At 41.7% G+C, this 16,116-nt stretch overlaps 2 protein-coding genes across 5 annotated transcripts; one reads left to right on the forward strand and one right to left on the reverse strand.

Annotated features, from left to right (window-relative positions):
• Positions 1-1,895: 1,895 nt before the first annotated feature.
• LOC102785254 (NADH dehydrogenase [ubiquinone] flavoprotein 1, mitochondrial-like) lies at positions 1,896-5,566 on the forward strand. 2 transcript variants are annotated; one of them, XM_035913930.2, is made up of 10 exons: positions 1,896-2,120; positions 2,528-2,613; positions 2,714-2,884; positions 2,988-3,171; positions 3,246-3,435; positions 3,560-3,772; positions 3,865-4,031; positions 4,118-4,199; positions 4,929-5,074; positions 5,210-5,566. In XM_035913930.2, the coding sequence occupies exons 1-10, from the start codon at positions 2,037-2,039 to the stop codon at positions 5,303-5,305; spliced, it is 1,419 nt and encodes a 472-aa protein (XP_035769823.1). In that variant the 5' UTR covers positions 1,896-2,036; the 3' UTR covers positions 5,306-5,566. The 2 variants fall into 2 exon arrangements, with proteins under 2 accessions (XP_035769823.1, XP_006804891.1); XM_006804828.3 differs by having other exon boundaries at positions 2,531-2,613.
• On the reverse strand, positions 5,512-15,411 carry khdc4 (KH domain containing 4, pre-mRNA splicing factor). 3 transcript variants are annotated; one of them, XM_006804829.3, is made up of 14 exons: positions 15,256-15,410; positions 14,653-14,836; positions 12,183-12,311; positions 11,997-12,076; positions 11,848-11,900; positions 11,578-11,756; positions 10,636-10,847; positions 10,064-10,124; positions 9,129-9,180; positions 8,411-8,739; positions 7,949-8,095; positions 7,397-7,506; positions 7,218-7,303; positions 5,512-6,332 (listed from the first exon to the last, which is right to left on the reverse strand). In XM_006804829.3, exons 1-14 carry the CDS (start codon positions 15,282-15,284, stop codon positions 6,079-6,081), a joined length of 1,905 nt encoding a protein of 634 aa, XP_006804892.1. In that variant the 5' UTR covers positions 15,285-15,410; the 3' UTR covers positions 5,512-6,078. The 3 variants fall into 3 exon arrangements, 2 of the variants coding, with proteins under 2 accessions (XP_006804892.1, XP_035769822.1); XR_004844097.2 differs by having other exon boundaries at positions 6,314-6,332; positions 7,397-7,478; positions 15,256-15,411; XM_035913929.2 differs by lacking the exon at positions 5,512-6,332 and having other exon boundaries at positions 7,164-7,303; positions 7,397-7,478; positions 15,256-15,411.
• Between the last annotated feature and the right edge of the window lie 705 nt (positions 15,412-16,116).

A 16,116-nucleotide genomic window follows, 5' to 3' on the forward strand; every position in this document is an offset into this window, starting at 1 on the left:
AGCGATCACTGTTTGTTTACAAAGTTCACCGTTATGCTGACAGATTAAAGAGTAATTGTTTCAAATATTCGTTTATCCTGATTCCAGACAGATTATTTAATGATTCTTTTTGTTTTGTTTGGATTTTATAGAATCGAATTGATTATTTATGCTATTGTTACTTACCCCAGGGCAGCTTTGGCTACAATGTAGCTTGCCATCACCCGTGTGTGAATGTGTGTGTGAATGGGTGAATGACTGATTGTAGTGTAAAGCACTTTGGGGTCCTTAGGGACTAAGTAAAGCGCTATACAAATACAGGCCATTTACCATAATATTTTGTTTTAAATATTTCTTATGTTTACTTGCTTGGCTGTTACATTCACTGTCCACTTTAATAGGTAAACCTTGTTAGTATTGAGCTGGGCCCCCTTTTACCTTCAGAACTGTCTTGATTCTTGAATTCACAACTGCAACACTCCATATTCAATACTGACACTATACCATTACATCGTTGTTGCACATTTATCAGTTGCTCATCTTGTTCAATTTTGTGTTATCAGTGTGAATTGTAGCTTCAGTTTCCTGTTCTTAGCTGACAAGAGAGGCACCCAGTGTGGTCTTCTGTTGCTTTACCCCGATTTGCTTCAAAGTTCATTGTGTTGCTTCTGCGTTCCTTTGCTGTAACAAGTGGTTATTTGAGTTGATGTTGCCTTCGTATTGGCTGGAAGCAGTCTGGCCAATCTCCAGAGAACTGCCTCTCACTGGATATTTTCTTCTTTTCTGATCATTCTTCGTAAACTGAAGACGTGATTGTTGGGGAAAATCCCAGTAGATCAGCAGCTTCTCAAATATTCAGACGTCTGGCACCATCAACAATGGTTTGCTCAGTTTTCCTAGTATGGTTGCTGCAGTGTGATTGGTTGACTAGATATTTGTGTTAACGAGCAGTTGTGCAGATGTACCTAACAAAGTGGTGCTGTGTGCTTGAATGATTTCTTTGGATCATAATGGAGGTTGAACTTGAGCTCACTTTTTCTGCCCCCTAACCCTAACACGGGGGAAATAAACTTGCAAGCAACACTTTAAGCCCATTATTTCTTAGTTTAAGTGATTGAGCTGGAAATGGTGTGGGGGAAAAAGTGAAAAGGTATTTCACATGAAAGTCATTCTGACCTATGAAAGGCACAGGTGTGAATAATAAAATAAACCCTGGCTGGTTTGCTTTCATGGTTCTAAATTTGTTCTGGCTCTGTCTCATCGTGGAACTCAGCTGCACTTAAAGTGAGTAACATTTGTGTGTTTTGAGTTCAAGTTCAATCATCTATGGAGCATTTTCACAGAAGATTAAAAGGAAATAACACCTCAAGTGTTCCAGTAAACTTTTCCAGTCAACCAGCACACAAAATACCAAGACAAGTGAAATGCCAACCCAAGTGGCAAAGCAGGCCTCACAGATGGTATAAATACATCGGTGCCCCCCACCACCATGCCAGGAGGCCATGTTTATTTTCAGATTAATAATTCGTACATAACCATGTAAACTGTGCTCAAAATCCCTTAATAAAAACGATAGGATGTGGCTTTGATACTGACCCAATAATTGTCTTGATGCATGCTCAATCAGCCAGGTAAGGAAATCCCAAAAAGTTGATTCTCTTCATCTGGAATTAATGTTTTCAGTGGGGAAAACGTTTCGTCACTCTTCTAAGTGACTCTCTGTGAATAGTACTCATGGCCACTGATCAGCTGTCATGACAATTTCCATATTAGTGAGCATATAGTTTTTGGGTGGCCCAATAATTGTTTCTGTGAGCGTGCGTGCGCGTGCATAACATAGCCTAACGGGTACCTTCAGCGAGCAGGACGTGACGTGGTCTCTAATCCTCTTAGTTTAATTAAGCTGAACCAGCAGGCGTAGGCTGCAGCTCCTTCGGCAGCCGAGGTTTAAAAGTCGACTCGATCTTCTAAGAAAACGTAGACCCTGGGAGAAGCAGCTTTGGAGTTTAAAGCAGTTTAAAAGTGAGCTGGGGGTGGGTGTCTTGGGCCCATGCAGGATGCTGCCTCCGCGGATGCTGTGGGGCGCTGTGGCGCGTCAGGTTGCTCCACGACTCACCTACAGCACTGCTGCGCAGCCACAGGTAGGTAGGCCTGCGGTCACACACCAATACACAGCACAGAGAAGAAAGTGGCACGTTTGTGAGTGAAATAAGATTATCCAGATCGTTCCACTGAAGTCCTCTCTTTCCCCCCCCCCATATTACTGTAGATTTTACAGTAAAAGACGAAGATGAATCGTCTTGTGCAATTTTAATAAGTCCTATAAAGTACTCCTGGGTTTAATTCAGAAGTAGTCTTATGTTAAGCTTCACAAAAGTTGTATTGTTTGGCATTTTAATTTGTTGATATGGCGCCAAATCACCTCAGCATTAATCTCAGAAGTAGAACATTACAGATTGTTTAAGGCAGCAGATGTCCAAACCCAGAAAGACTGACAGCTTTTTTTAGCCACACCTTCTTTTTTTTCTTCAACTTTTCCCTTTTCCAGCAGGTGAAGCCAAAAAAGACCAAATTTGGTCCTCTGAGTGACCAAGATCGGATATTTACTAACTTATATGGCCGACATGACTGGAGGTAAAAGTATTTGAAGTAAAACCACCTTCATTACTCTCTAATGACCTGTAGAAACACCTTATCTCTCTCTGTTACTCTTCCCTTCCGTTTTTTCTGCCAGGCTCAAAGGAGCGCTAAAAAGAGGAGATTGGTATAAGACCAAGGAGATCATACTGAAGGGACAAGACTGGATCCTGAATGAGGTGAAAATCTCGGGGCTTCGTGGCAGAGGAGGAGCGGGATTTCCGACAGGCATGAAGTGGAGTTTCATGAACAAACCCAGCGATGGCAGGTAGGAGCAAGAGGGAACAGAAACAACTGTGAATGATGCTAAGGTTTCATGAATAAATAATCTGTTGGCGTGTCTGTGACTTTCCGCATTTGCTATGTGGTAGGCCAAAGTATCTGGTGGTGAATGCTGACGAGGGGGAGCCTGGGACATGTAAAGACCGCGAGATAATGCGTCATGACCCCCATAAGCTTATAGAGGGCTGTCTGGTGGCTGGGAGAGGCATGGGAGCTCGTGCCGCGTACATCTACATTAGAGGGGAGTTTTACAATGAGTCATCAAACCTACAGGTAATGTATGGATGAATGTGTGACGAACAGTCCGCGGATGAAGAACGTTTGTCTTAATTGTTTTCTTCAAACAGGTGGCCATTAATGAGGCGTACAAAGCAGGGCTGATTGGAAAGAATGCCTGCGGCTCTGGGTATGACTTTGATGTGTTTGTTATGCGGGGAGCAGGCGCATACATCTGTGGAGAGGAGACTGCTCTAATCGAGTCTCTTGAGGGCAAACAAGGGAAGCCCCGGCTCAAGCCGCCTTTCCCTGCAGACATAGGTGAGGTAAACTCTCCACAGCAGCCTCCAATATCCTGCAGCACTTAATTATGGTTTAAGAAACTGCAAAATAGGGTTATATTCTAATTATAGTTATTTACTGCTCTCTTTCTCTCTCCCTAAAGGGGTGTTTGGATGCCCAACAACGGTGGCCAACGTGGAGACAGTTGCTGTGGCGCCTACGATCTGTCGTCGAGGCGGCGCTTGGTTCACCAGCTTTGGGAGGGAGAGGAACTCTGGGACGAAGCTGTTCAACATCTCTGGTCACGTAAACACCCCATGCACAGTGGAGGAAGAGATGTCTATTCCTCTGAGAGAGCTGATAGAGAGACATGCAGGTGTGTGTGTGTGTTTAATCCAGTTCTGTCCATGAAGAGTTTATGAAACATTACACCTTTTTTTCCTCTTTTCTCTCGTATGATTGGTGCAGGAGGAGTGAGAGGTGGCTGGGACAATCTATTAGGAGTGATCCCAGGGGGGTCCTCCACTCCCATTATCCCTCAGCATGTGTGCGATGATGTGCTGATGGATTTCGATGACCTGGTTCGTGCAGAGAGTGCCCTGGGAACCGCAGCTGTCATAGTCATGGATAAATCGGTAAACAGTTGCCTGAAATATTGCACGGTTCACAGGCTCCTCAGTGACAGCAGAAAGAAAATCTGACTGATGTGTCTTCTCTGCAGACCGATGTGGTCCGAGCCATTGCACGTTTGGTTGAGTTTTACAAACACGAGAGCTGTGGACAGTGCACCCCCTGCAGGGAGGGTAAGGAACTACATTCAACACTGGGCTCAGGCAGTAACTGTTAAAACATCCATTATCTCACCCTTTAAAATCTTTTTACATCCTCCTTACATTCCTTACAGTGCTCTTCTCTCTTCGTTGAGCTATAATAAGCACTTGTGTGAACTGTCAACAACAACATCAGGGTTAGGTGAAGCGTTTACTACTCAGGACATGCCTGAAGGGTACATAGGTGTGACAAGTGCTCAAATATGTTATTATAGCAAAATAAACACTCTGGTAAGGTAAGATATACCTGTAAGAGTACAATTATCGAAGCATTGAAAACATAATACTGGTAAAACAGAGGTTTTATGCCAAATTAATCATAATCTGAGCCTGTATTGATGCATTTTATTTGCACGTATGTAATGTAAATCTCAGTTAGAAAAATCCTTTTTAAATATGTATAATTTTTTGCATTACTTTGGACAAGCAGTGCAACAGCACTCGTTTCATTCTCTTAGTAAAGCTAGAGTCATAATGTGTGAGTAATTTAATCAGTTAGCTTCAGGATTTGGATTATTAGTTTGTGAAGAACACAAAAGGAAGCTACAACTGTTATTTTAAGATATCAAATAGGTTTTTAAGTTGTTATTAGAATTGGATTAAGATTAGGGTCGATAATAACTCCTCCGAGGTAAAACTTTTAAGCAAAGTTTCAGGAATTGTAATTTTATAATGCTTGTTCAACTCCTTTTTCTCCCACAGGAGTGGACTGGATGGATAAAATGATGTGGAGGTTTGTCGAAGGCGAGGCAGCAGTTTCAGAAATTGACATGATTTGGGAGCTCAGTAAGCAGATAGAGGGACACACCATTTGTGCTCTCGGGGATGGAGCTGCTTGGCCTGTGCAGGTGAGATTTCTTCTTGGAGGCGTTTTAAGCACTTAAACTCAAGTTCAGTAAAACTGAGCCTTCAATTTCAAAAGAAATGCTAAATGTGAAGAGTCAGGGGTGTTTATCCTCTTTTTTTCCCTTTTGTGTGTGCAGGGTTTGATCCGCCACTTCAGGCCAGTCATGGAGAGCCGCATTGCTCAGTATAACAAGAAAAATCCCGCAAGGGCGCCAGAGGTCGAGATGATCTGAAAGTGAAATGCCTCCCATTCAGTCTGTCATCAAATCATTCCATAGACCATGTATTTTAAGTGTAAATATTACTTATTGATCAAAGTTATCCTGATCGCAAAAGCTATGTGTGGACAACCAGTCTGCTTTGGTGATATAAATGCAGCAATGACATCTTCAACGTAGTTAACTGATGCACGGCGCAATGAAAGAAATGAACACATACGTCAATAAATTAGCTTTATTTCATAAACTTGAGAAATAAATTCAAATGCTTCACTGCGTACATGTCCAGTCTGATCTGTACAAAAAAAGGAGATGATCAAGAAAGGATTAAGTGATTGATGTTTGTTTTGTTTTTACTTTGGGGAAAGAAAAGAGAGTGGGAACAGGAAAAGATGTGTTAGGATGAAAGGAAAACTGGTCTGTGATTTACAGTCTGTGTTATCATTTCACAGAGACACACAGCTGAGCTGGTGCAGGTTTTCTCTCGATTCAGACCAAGAAGGCAGGCAGAATATTGCTCAACTGACCAGCTATACATCCAGACTAAAGGTTGAAGTATCACTCCGGCAAATGTCCTTCTTTGAACAATGACTAAGGACAGTCAAACAAACAAATGGGAGTCTTTACAAAACTTTAGTTTGTCCATTTAGACCCAAGTGCTAAATCCTGAAACCAACACAGAGCTGTTACGAGTCATCCTTGTGACGAACAGATGGGCTCAGTTTGGGTGAATATCCTGTAAGACTCAGCAGAAAGCACTCGGTGAGTTCAGATTTTTTTTTTCTGCATTAGGGTGCCATCCAGAAAGGTATAGACTGCTGCTGCGGCTGTGTTTTAGCTCGAGGGGGTGGTGGAGGAGGGCAGCGATAACCCTGTGCCCAGCCTGAGGTGGTTGTGGTGGTGGTAGTTGAGGAGGTAGGGGGAACTGCCCCAGGGTTACCTGGCCCTGAGGTGGCTTTTGAGGTGGGATGGTCTTCCTCTTCATCAGAAGAGCCGCCGGTGTATGCCACCAAACCTGTTTTCAGTCTTTTTACTGCAGGTGCTAAAAGAGCAAGAAGAGAGCAAAAGAAAAAACAGGAAAAGAAAGAGAGAAAGGCAGCACATGTGGAGAGGAGAAAGAGAAAAAGAGAGAAAACATACACAACAACAGCAGCAGCTCATTTCAAGTCAAAGGTAATTATTTCAAACTCGTGTTGGGAGAAACAAAAAGTTAATAGATCAAATGTAAATCAACGTTTATGTCAGCCGGTTTGAGGAGGGGGGTGGCGGCCATTCAAAAGCAGCCATTGGTTGGTGGGGAGCGACAGTGTCAGGGGCCGTCCAATCGAGCGGCAAGACGGTGTCACAGGACGAGTCGTGCCCCACCCCCAACCGATATCCATCATCACACCGGAGACACATGGAAGAGAAGAAAAACACAGAGAAAAAGAGAAAAACACAAAAACAGGAGAGATTCTCGTTAGCGAGGGAGGAAAACGAACGTCGGACAATCCAGACTGATGATGTCGTCACGGCTCGACATAATCGCACTCCTTTATAAAAAGGAGTTGAAGGCACACAAAAGGTGTTGAGTCATAGCTCCGCCTCATTATCTTGAGATGTGTAGGCACAGCAGAGAATCCTGGAAAAGCCCGTTTGAGGCTTATTGTGGCGGGCGCTGCATTTATCTCAGCCACAAAACCAGGAGCGGCTTTAATATTAAATATAGAAAAACTAAACTAAATCTGTTTTTGGGGGGTTTATGTAACAGACATCCAGCTTCAATCAACTGAAATGTTGATAGTTTAGTAGGCAGGGAGAGGATTTACATTTGACTCTACAGCTCTACATTAAGGCTGTGAATAAAATTGAGGCCAGGCTTATAAGAGGGTCACAGTCCGTGATTTGGATTGCAGGGATTTGTCAATCCACAGGATAACGCCCTTACCGGCGGGGCCTTGCGGTGCCTTTCTCTCTTCCACCTTGGGTCTCGCTCCATTCACAGCCAAGGGGGGTGGAGGCATTAGCTGCTTACTGGAGAACACAAAGAGAGGGAGTGAGTGAACCTTTCTCACTGACCTGTGAATATTATTAACCTGAACAACATCCTGTGTAAAATCTGCACACCTGTCCCTCTCACACGACGGGCTGGAGGAACTCTGTGGTTGGGATCCTGGATTCTCAGGGCTGCCCATGGAGAAGCCTGCACCTAAATTAGTCATATGAATGGGTCCATGCTATGAGCAGAAAAACACACAGGCACGATTAGGAGACATCCTCAACTAAGCCCTGCCCTGACACTAAAAAACAATACACACCTATTTACAACACCAAAGTGAAAAAAAGCTAGCTTACCACAAACCTGTGATTATAATGATATTTTCCCGTCCACTATGAAAGATACTTTTAACAGCTCTCCAAGCTATCTCAACCAAGGTACAAAAGACATTTGAAGAGAGCAAAGATGATATGTTAGGAGACAGAAATTGGAAACAGAGGTAAGAGTGCTTCCTCGGCTCATGAAGGTGACTCGTGACAATGAGGACTCCGACATACATACAGGGAACAAACAAACATGGAGACCACGATGTGGAGAAAATAAAATATAGGGGGTGTTTAAAAAAAAAACAAAACACCAGAGAATGATGAGGGGGTGAAAATGCAAAAGAAATGTATCACCTGGTATCCCAGCAGGCCACTGTCTGTCTCGTCAGGCACCTCCTCTGTAAAGCGTCTTTTCTGTGGTGGGTTGGCTGGGGCAGCAGGAGGTGAAACTTTGGGTGGTGCTGCAGCAGAGGGAGGTAAACGTATAGGAGGGGCTAGAGTCTGCACAAAAGACGAAAACAACAGTATCGTCTGGTTACTAATTTGCCTGCTATGACACATATCCATGGCGAGGGTTTCACAGTTTATTAAAGTAAAATTAAAGAAGTAGTAATCCAAAGATCTAATTTTGTGCAGAAGTTTTGATTGTGTCAGATGTTTAGATTTGCTCCTAGTTGGCTTTCAAGGGGTAAAGAGTTAAGTGGACCTAGGAAAAAAATGGGATTGTTGTACAGTCAAAGATTTTACACAATCTTGTTTTATTTGTGTTTCCGGATGCCTGCTTTAGTTTTAAGGCCATGTTACAATAAATCCTACCTGTGGCAAGATGTCAGGAGCAGGAGCAGGTACTGGCGCAGGCGCGGGTGCAGGAGCTACAGTGGGGACAGGGGCAGGGATGGGGACAGGTACAGGTACAGGGACAGCAGCAGGAATAGGAGCTGGAGCCGGGCGGAGAGGGTACTGAGAGGGAACACCAGCGGCAGCCACTGGCGGCACAGGAGGTGGGACAGCGTAAGGTGAAGGGACAGGCTGGGGCTGAGGCTGAGGTGGGGGTACGGGCAGTGGGTAGCCTTGCTGGTAGCCAGTAGGGGGGTAGTAAGGAGGTTGAGGAGGTATCCCATTCACTACTGGAGGCTGTCCAAACCCTGAATAAAAACAAAAGAAACAAGCAAAACAGCTAGAATGAGGCTCTCACAGAGATGTCAATAAACAGATGTGTTAGACTGAGAATGTCTGTGAAGGTTCTCAGTCATCCAGGTCATCGTAGTCTAAGGAGCTTGGAAAGAAAAGCGTCTGGACTTTTATAAGTTGCTTGAAGACGTTTCACCTCTCATCCGAGAAGCTTCTTCAGTTCTGAAACTGAAACTGAAGAAGCTTCTTGGATGAGAGGTGAAACGTCTTCAAGCAACTTATAGAAGTCCAGACGCTTTTCTTTCCAAGCTCCTTAGACTGAGAATCTTACAGCTTTCAGTTAAAGAAAAAGAGCTTTGGTACAGCAACAGAAACTACAGAAAAACTACCAGCTGTGGAGTACCTTGTGGTGTTGGCATCATTTGATTAAGGAAGCGAGAATACTCTGCATGGACCTAGAAAAGAGGAACATTGCATTTAATCTTGTTAATAGTTTAAAAAAAAAATTACTTTGAAAGTCATCCTATAAAGACAAGAGTTCAACATAATGTAACCATTATAAAAGAAAAAAATGTAAAAACCAACTGTAAAAGAACGAGATCTATCAAGATTCAGTTAAAAAAAAAAACGCCTTCGAACATTTACAGCACAAACTCCCTTTGAGTCTCCACCTTTAAGAAAACGGCTGTGTCTGCAGAAAATACTTGTGGTCTCCGCTTGTGGTGCAGCACACAAATAATCCTTCACTATCTACAGCTCTGTAACCGATGTGCGCATCTGCAGAAGCTGAGATCAGTGATCCCTTAAACCACAAGGAAGTGCGTGCTTCTTTGCTTAGTTTAAAAACATTTTCGTTTTATCACCAGCGAGTGTCAACAGCAATAGTTTTAAAGAGTTAACACAGTGTGGAAACATCAGTGCCACCAGCGATTTAATTAATTGTTCATTTGCAATATTGATCTTGTACCATTACCGTTTCCAGTTGTTTTGTTAAAAAAAAGAAACAAAACACTTTTCATAACTAATCTGTGACAGGCCACCACTCATTACTTACTTATTATTTATTAATGCTCAGGGACTGTCTAGTGACTCCACAGTGTAGGGGTTTGCACCTTTGCCTAACAAGCAAAAGATCTCCAGTTCGATCCCGTGAGGAGACAAAAATCCCTCTGGGGTTGCATCAGGAAAGGCGTCTGCAGTAAATATCCGGCAAAACAAATATGCAGAGCTACCTGCTGTGCAACCCTGTGGATAAGGGAGCATCTGAAAATTGGTTTTAATCCTTGAGGACCGTCTGCTGAAGCTGGAATGGGGAAAATGGACACTTGGAGTACTCACTGTCTGAAGCAGGTTCTCACACAAAGTCTTTGCTGCTGCAAGTCCTTCAGGTTTCGAGTGACTGGAGAGAAAAACAGCAAAAATAGTTCATAATCATGGAAAACTACCAATATTTGAAATCCACTGTTCTCTATTGACTCTGCATGTGACATAAATGCACCAGACTTCATTTTCTAATTTTTCGAAAGGAAATTTACACAGAACTGTATGACAGTTGAAGTAGTTTTGGGCTTCGTGTCTGTACAGTACTATCTTATCTTACCATCTTATTATTCTAACACCCGGTAATCAGAACTTTTTAATGTTATTGTTTAGTAGTGGGTGGCAAATAGTTTGTAGTTGCATTACCACCACCTTTTGGCCATTACAGTGAATAGCATCCCACCAGGCACTGGTAAAAAAAAAAAGCAGTAATCACATTTACTTTTAATTTTTTTCTTAAACAAAATAATAATAATAATTTGGAAATTCTGACTGCGCTCTACTGCAGAAAACTCCAGAGTGTGGCAGTGTTGTGACAACGCTTCATTAGCCTGCGCCGTCTTTAATGGACAAAGACTGATGATACCCACCTGATGTAAATGTACATGGGTTCAAAGGCCTCTCGTCCAGAGGCAGGCTCCAAACAGCCGGATCCTTTCCCTCTGAGGAAGACTTTGGCCCCGGTCTCAGCCTGGATGTGCTGCAAGTATGAACAGCCGGGCCCCTCGACACGCTCTTTGACTGCAAAGCCCGGGACAGCGTGATCCAGGCCCACAAAGATCTTATCTTGAACAAAATGCATCTGAGAAATGAAAGAAAATATGAAGGGTTGCAGTAACTATGACTAAACACATTACCATACTGACAGTTTTCAGTGCCCCCTACATTTATGCCCCCTTTTAGACATTAGTTCTAGTATATCTCCAAACATTTTTAAATTCATGAATGTCTAGAGGTAGGCTGATCATTCCAAATATCGACAGTATCGAGACAAACACTTTTATTGGATCAATACCCTATCCTCAAAGGTCAGAATGTATTCCACTGAATTGTGTTAAATTTTTTTATTTCAATAAGAAAAATATATCTCAAACATGCACTATGAAAAATGTCTGAAACTTTTTGTGTTCTGTGTTATCACCTGTTTTATTTAAAGCCTATAACACATTTAAACAACAGAACTTGACCGAAGTCCTTTAAAAACAGGCACATTCACATTCGACTGCTACCAAAGGTTGGACGCAAATCTAATCAAAAGTCTTTTTCATTCAAACGATCGCAGCTACTTTGTCGGCACTAGACGTTTGAAGTCTTCCAAGTCTTACCCTTCTGAAGTGTATAAAATGTAAAGCAACCTATTTACTGTTCTTTTTAAGGCATCCATTAAATATGACGCTAACTATGTATAATCTCACCCCCCTCACCTTTTCTAAAAACAGTAAGTGTATTGAGGCAACTGGTAAACTGATCGGTGCTTCAAAATTAGGTGGAAACAGAGAGTATGACCTGCATCCATGTGGGAACTGCCTTACCCCTGACTGAAAGTGTGGTTTGTGGTGGGTCACAGGGGGCAGTGAAGGAGCAGGGAGGTTGTTCTGCTGATAAACTGTGACTGAAGCCCCAGTAGAGGAGAAAGATGGAGAGGATGATGAAGCAGTTGCAGCCTTCACCACCCCGTTTGTGATGATCTCCTTGATTCTATTAACTGCTCCTGGAAAAGGGAGGAGAGAAACTGTCAGTCGAATTACGAGCTACACAAAGACAAACGTTTATGACTGACTGAAGTTTAAAAGAATACTTACTGTCAACAAGCTCTCTTGTCTGTCCTTGGACGTGTAGATACAGAGGTCGATCCCTGATTGGAATGAGCAGAAACAAGGCCGAGTTTACATAAAAACATCAAACACCGGGTCTACTATCAGTTCCGTTAGTGAAAATGAGAGACAGTCACCCTGTCAGCGCTTTGGTCTTCTCCTCTGCTGTCATGTAACGGCCTCTGGTCGACACTGCAGCACCGCTCACTTTACTGATCTGTGGACAAGCCATATTAAAAATTACAAAACACATCACGAGCAATCCGCTAGCTAAGAAACAGACCTAATTTTTGAAAATATCATCCTTCCTTATTGTTGCTGACCTCATCCTGCGTTTGCCCGCGTGTCAGGAGATTTCGACAATTAATTGGAACGTCATTGATCTCAACTTCAGCTACCACCAGGTCGTCTTTGGCTTTTGGCGGCACTGGAGGCTTTCCGACACCAAGGACCTGAAAGAGGGTACAGAACAAGAAGCATGCGTCAGTCAAGGCACAGCTCATTATTTTATACTGGAGACTTAAAACATACATTTTAACAAAATAATCCTGTGTCTCCGCTCATGTAGGATTTGGCAATTGATAGATTTTTATTATAAATTACGACTCTGGCTTCCAAAGACTTTGAAAACAAGATAATGAAAATGTTGCCGCCTTTTATTTGGCAATGACTGTGACATGATTGTTCAGCCGAGCTCAAGCCAAACTGTGGAACGGGAGGACATTGTCAACAAGGGAGTTTGTGTTTCTTTGTTTCTGTTTGCAGTGCAGTGTTTAAGAAAATCCAGTTACAGAAATGTTCAATAAAATTGGAATAACTCTGAAGTTAAAACTATTTTAAGCTGCTCTCTTATTTGCAAGGGTTCGCCACTGTGGGTAACCACATTGTTTTGAAGCCCAAAGGGATTAGCGTCTGAGTGTTGAGAATTAAAAATGATTTAATAAAGTTTTGACTCAATATAAAATTGAAGTTACAAGTTAACAATAAAATATACTGTTTTCACAATGTTGATGCAACAAATCTTTAAAGCATTAAAGATAAAGCGGTCCTGTTCATTAATCTGCAATCACCTGCAAACCCCTCCACATTATATATGTGAGCACTAAAAAGCCATTTTACAGGTCTGTAAAAGCAGCATTTCCTCCTCCAGCAGGAACTGTAAAGAGTGACATCTGGTGGAGGTGAAGTGTACATGCTCAATGCAAAAACAAAATGTACTAATTTTTTATTATTTTTTCTATTTCAGATTAGTTTCTACTTCGTTATTAAGATATTTGTTTGATTGCACTGTATTGCATTTTATTGAAATACATAACATGTTACTTATATATATTTACCTGCTGAAAAAAGTATATGTTATCTTATAACCTTGATGTTGGAGTCTAAGTGTAAAAATGCAGGACGAGAGAGAAACTATGTAGGAATACAGTTAAAGCTTTAAATCAAATGTCATTAAATAGACACTGTTGTGTTTGAATATCCTGTTTTCTTAATTATCTTCTATGAAATCCAATAATATCTGAATATGAATATCTTGCTTATGTCTTTGTCAGTGCTGGTCACATGTACACATATATATAAGTGTATGGATGACCCCAGGAAGAACACATAAGGCTTATGGTAATAGGAATAACTATAAAAGTATAATTTCCTTTGGAAGCTTCCTAATTGCTTGAACTCTCCAAGTACTAAGAAAAGGTGCTACCTTTATTACCTCATTGAACACATCCGTTAAGAAAGGACAGAAGATAATACCGCCCCACAGAATCTCTGTATTTATTACAAGAAATGATCACCATGACAGATCATGCATGTGTTAGGTCACAGTGCGTTTTCCATTTCATAACATAGCCTGCTGATATGTTCTGCACCTTTACCCACAGGTCAACACAGCACTGCTGCGATAGCGTTGTTGAGTTTGTGTGATGAACATAAATGTATAAATAAAAAAAGCTCTATTAAAGTTTAATTATTACTGTACCGGACCCTATGGAGTAATGGGTGAATAATTTGACTTCAGGTAGAGATCATCTCTCCAGGAGAAAGTGAAAATAACAGTGGCCCTACAGTATGAAGATGTTGGGCAAAGTATTTTGTATACTGTAAGTTAAACAATCACAACATCCACCCCGAAATTATTAAATAGCCTGGGTACCACGCTTCTCTATTACGGTGTTGTGCCAAAAACTGATTGTCTGCCAAAAACTGATTGTCTGCCGGTATTTGCCAAAAATTGACTGCTTGTATTTAAACTGCTATAAGTAACTTGTTGGGCTATAATATGTGAAACATATGTCAAATGCATCCCTCATGGATGACATAAAGTCATCTTGAGCCACAAACAACATTCGTGTAACAAAGTAGAAGCTGCAATCAGTTTTTGGCAGTGACTTTTATATAACCTTTATTTATGCAGTTTAAAAAAAAGCTCATTAACATTAAAAATGTATTTTGTAAGAGTAAGTTGGCCAAGAGGACAGCAGAAATGGCAGCAAATATTACAATAGTTCTGTAAAAATATTTTAAGTGGGGATAAAGGACTAGATTGGTTATGATGTAAGTACAATAACACAGTTGGAAAGATACTTGAAAAACAGATAATTTTTAAATTCTATAAATAACCCCTTTGTAAACCCTGTTCACCGAAGTCTATTTACCAACATACCTAAAGATATTACACATAAAAAATACACAGAAACATTGGAAATCACTTTTTGGCACAACAACTGATTCAATAATTTATAAAATCGCCTTTAAAACAAAAGTAATTAATAAAAGGATGCTGTTCATTACCTTATCAGGCGGCCCGGGGTTGCCTATCTGTGAGGGTTTGAGTTTGCCTTTGGCCACCAGCATGGCATTAATCTTGGCAGCCACAGCAGCAGCAGCATCCAGGGCCCCGGTGGGTGCAGCTTCAGCCTCCCCCATCCCACCAGAGCCAGACCCGGGCCCGGGCTGGTCCCATTTGCTGCGGCGGCTAGAACACAGAAAGACAAAAAAACATTAAACTAGTCAAAAAAGTTTGTATAACCCTCACTTCAGCCCACAAACCCCCCAAAAACCCAACCGTGAGGATAAGCAAACAACACCCAATGGTGTTATTGTTGACGCTTTGGAAACTAGAACTGTGGTCAAACAGGGTTTTCCCCCTTTGTATTCAGTTTGCGGTCACAATCACAGGCACTCTGCTACCGAAATTAATTATTTAAAAATATTTTGTTTTTGAGTAGCTACAGGATAAAAAGCATGAGCTGCTCGCCAGCTGCAGCGCGACAGCTCGGCCATGATTACATAAGGCGGCTAACGTTAGCGAGCTAGCCGGCTATCTGAAAGCATAAAGGCGGCGGCTAAACAGCACAATAAAAATGCAAAAACTGTTCAGGTTTAAAGGCTTACCCGCTGCTCTGAGTCCCACAGAATGACATCAATGTTTCGTCAAATAGAAAAAAATCCCTGTGAAGAAAATCTCTCCAGACTTCTGCACAGCTCGTACAGTCAGCTGTGCTGATGGCTAGCCGCTTCGTGTCTCACCGTTTCCGCCTCCGGTTACTGCTGTTCTCGCTCAATGACGCCACGAGAGGGCGCCAGACACCAGTAAGTGTGTTCAAAAGGAGGAAAAAACAGAAGGTTCAGGTGGGATGCTTCTTCCTCACCTGTCGTGCTACCCTTGGCCAGTGTCTCTTGAGGCGATATCAGAGTTTCCAGTGAAGAGAAAACCCTTGAGGTGCCGGACAGGCTTCATGACGAGGTGAGTTTTAGCAGGTGTACTCCTGCTTAATCTACTGAAAAACCTCATAAATGAAAGGACACAGGTTACTGCACTGATTTGTGTTGATATTCTGTTAGGGTTTCAAATGCGCAAATTTAAACATAGTCAGTCAGTCATCTTTAAATGCGGAATAATTTGTCAGTTAAACTGTGACAGTAAGCCAAATGAATGATGTTCACTCAGTAAATATATGTATGGACTGATCATACATAGGATTGATGTTTGAGGTTTAACACTTACAGCACTATGATAGCAATAATAATAATAATAATAATAATAATAATAATAATAATAATAATAATAATAATAATAATAATAATAATAAAGACAATGAAACACATTTGGTGTGGTTTTCCAGTTTTGTATTTCTGTTTAATACTACTTTTTGGTTTCTGCTTTCTGGTTTTATCGATGTTCTGCTGTGTTTCTATTTTTGTGTCTTTTTCTTTTTTTTGGTATTCTTGCCATGAGTCTTGGTTTCTGTGGTC

This window comes from Neolamprologus brichardi, chromosome 11 (genome assembly GCF_056152115.1).
Source record: "Neolamprologus brichardi isolate AB-2024 chromosome 11, ASM5615211v1, whole genome shotgun sequence".
Lineage (NCBI taxonomy): Eukaryota > Metazoa > Chordata > Actinopteri > Cichliformes > Cichlidae > Neolamprologus > Neolamprologus brichardi.

Coding starts and splice junctions, on each gene's coding strand:
- LOC102785254 (XM_035913930.2), top strand. CDS start 2,037: ATGCTGCCTCCGCGGATGCTGTGGGGCGCTGTGGCGCGTCAGGTTGCT. Junction 3,172..3,245: donor ATGAGTCATCAAACCTACAG/GTAATGTATGGA, acceptor TTCTTCAAACAG/GTGGCCATTAATGAGGCGTA. Junction 4,200..4,928: donor GTGCACCCCCTGCAGGGAGG/GTAAGGAACTAC, acceptor TTTCTCCCACAG/GAGTGGACTGGATGGATAAA.
- khdc4 (XM_006804829.3), bottom strand. CDS start 15,284: ATGTCATTCTGTGGGACTCAGAGCAGCGG. Junction 14,837..15,255: donor TGTGGGACTCAGAGCAGCGG/GTAAGCCTTTAA, acceptor TCTGTGTTCTAG/CCGCCGCAGCAAATGGGACC. Junction 8,740..9,128: donor AATGATGCCAACACCACAAG/GTACTCCACAGC, acceptor GTTTTTATTCAG/GGTTTGGACAGCCTCCAGTA.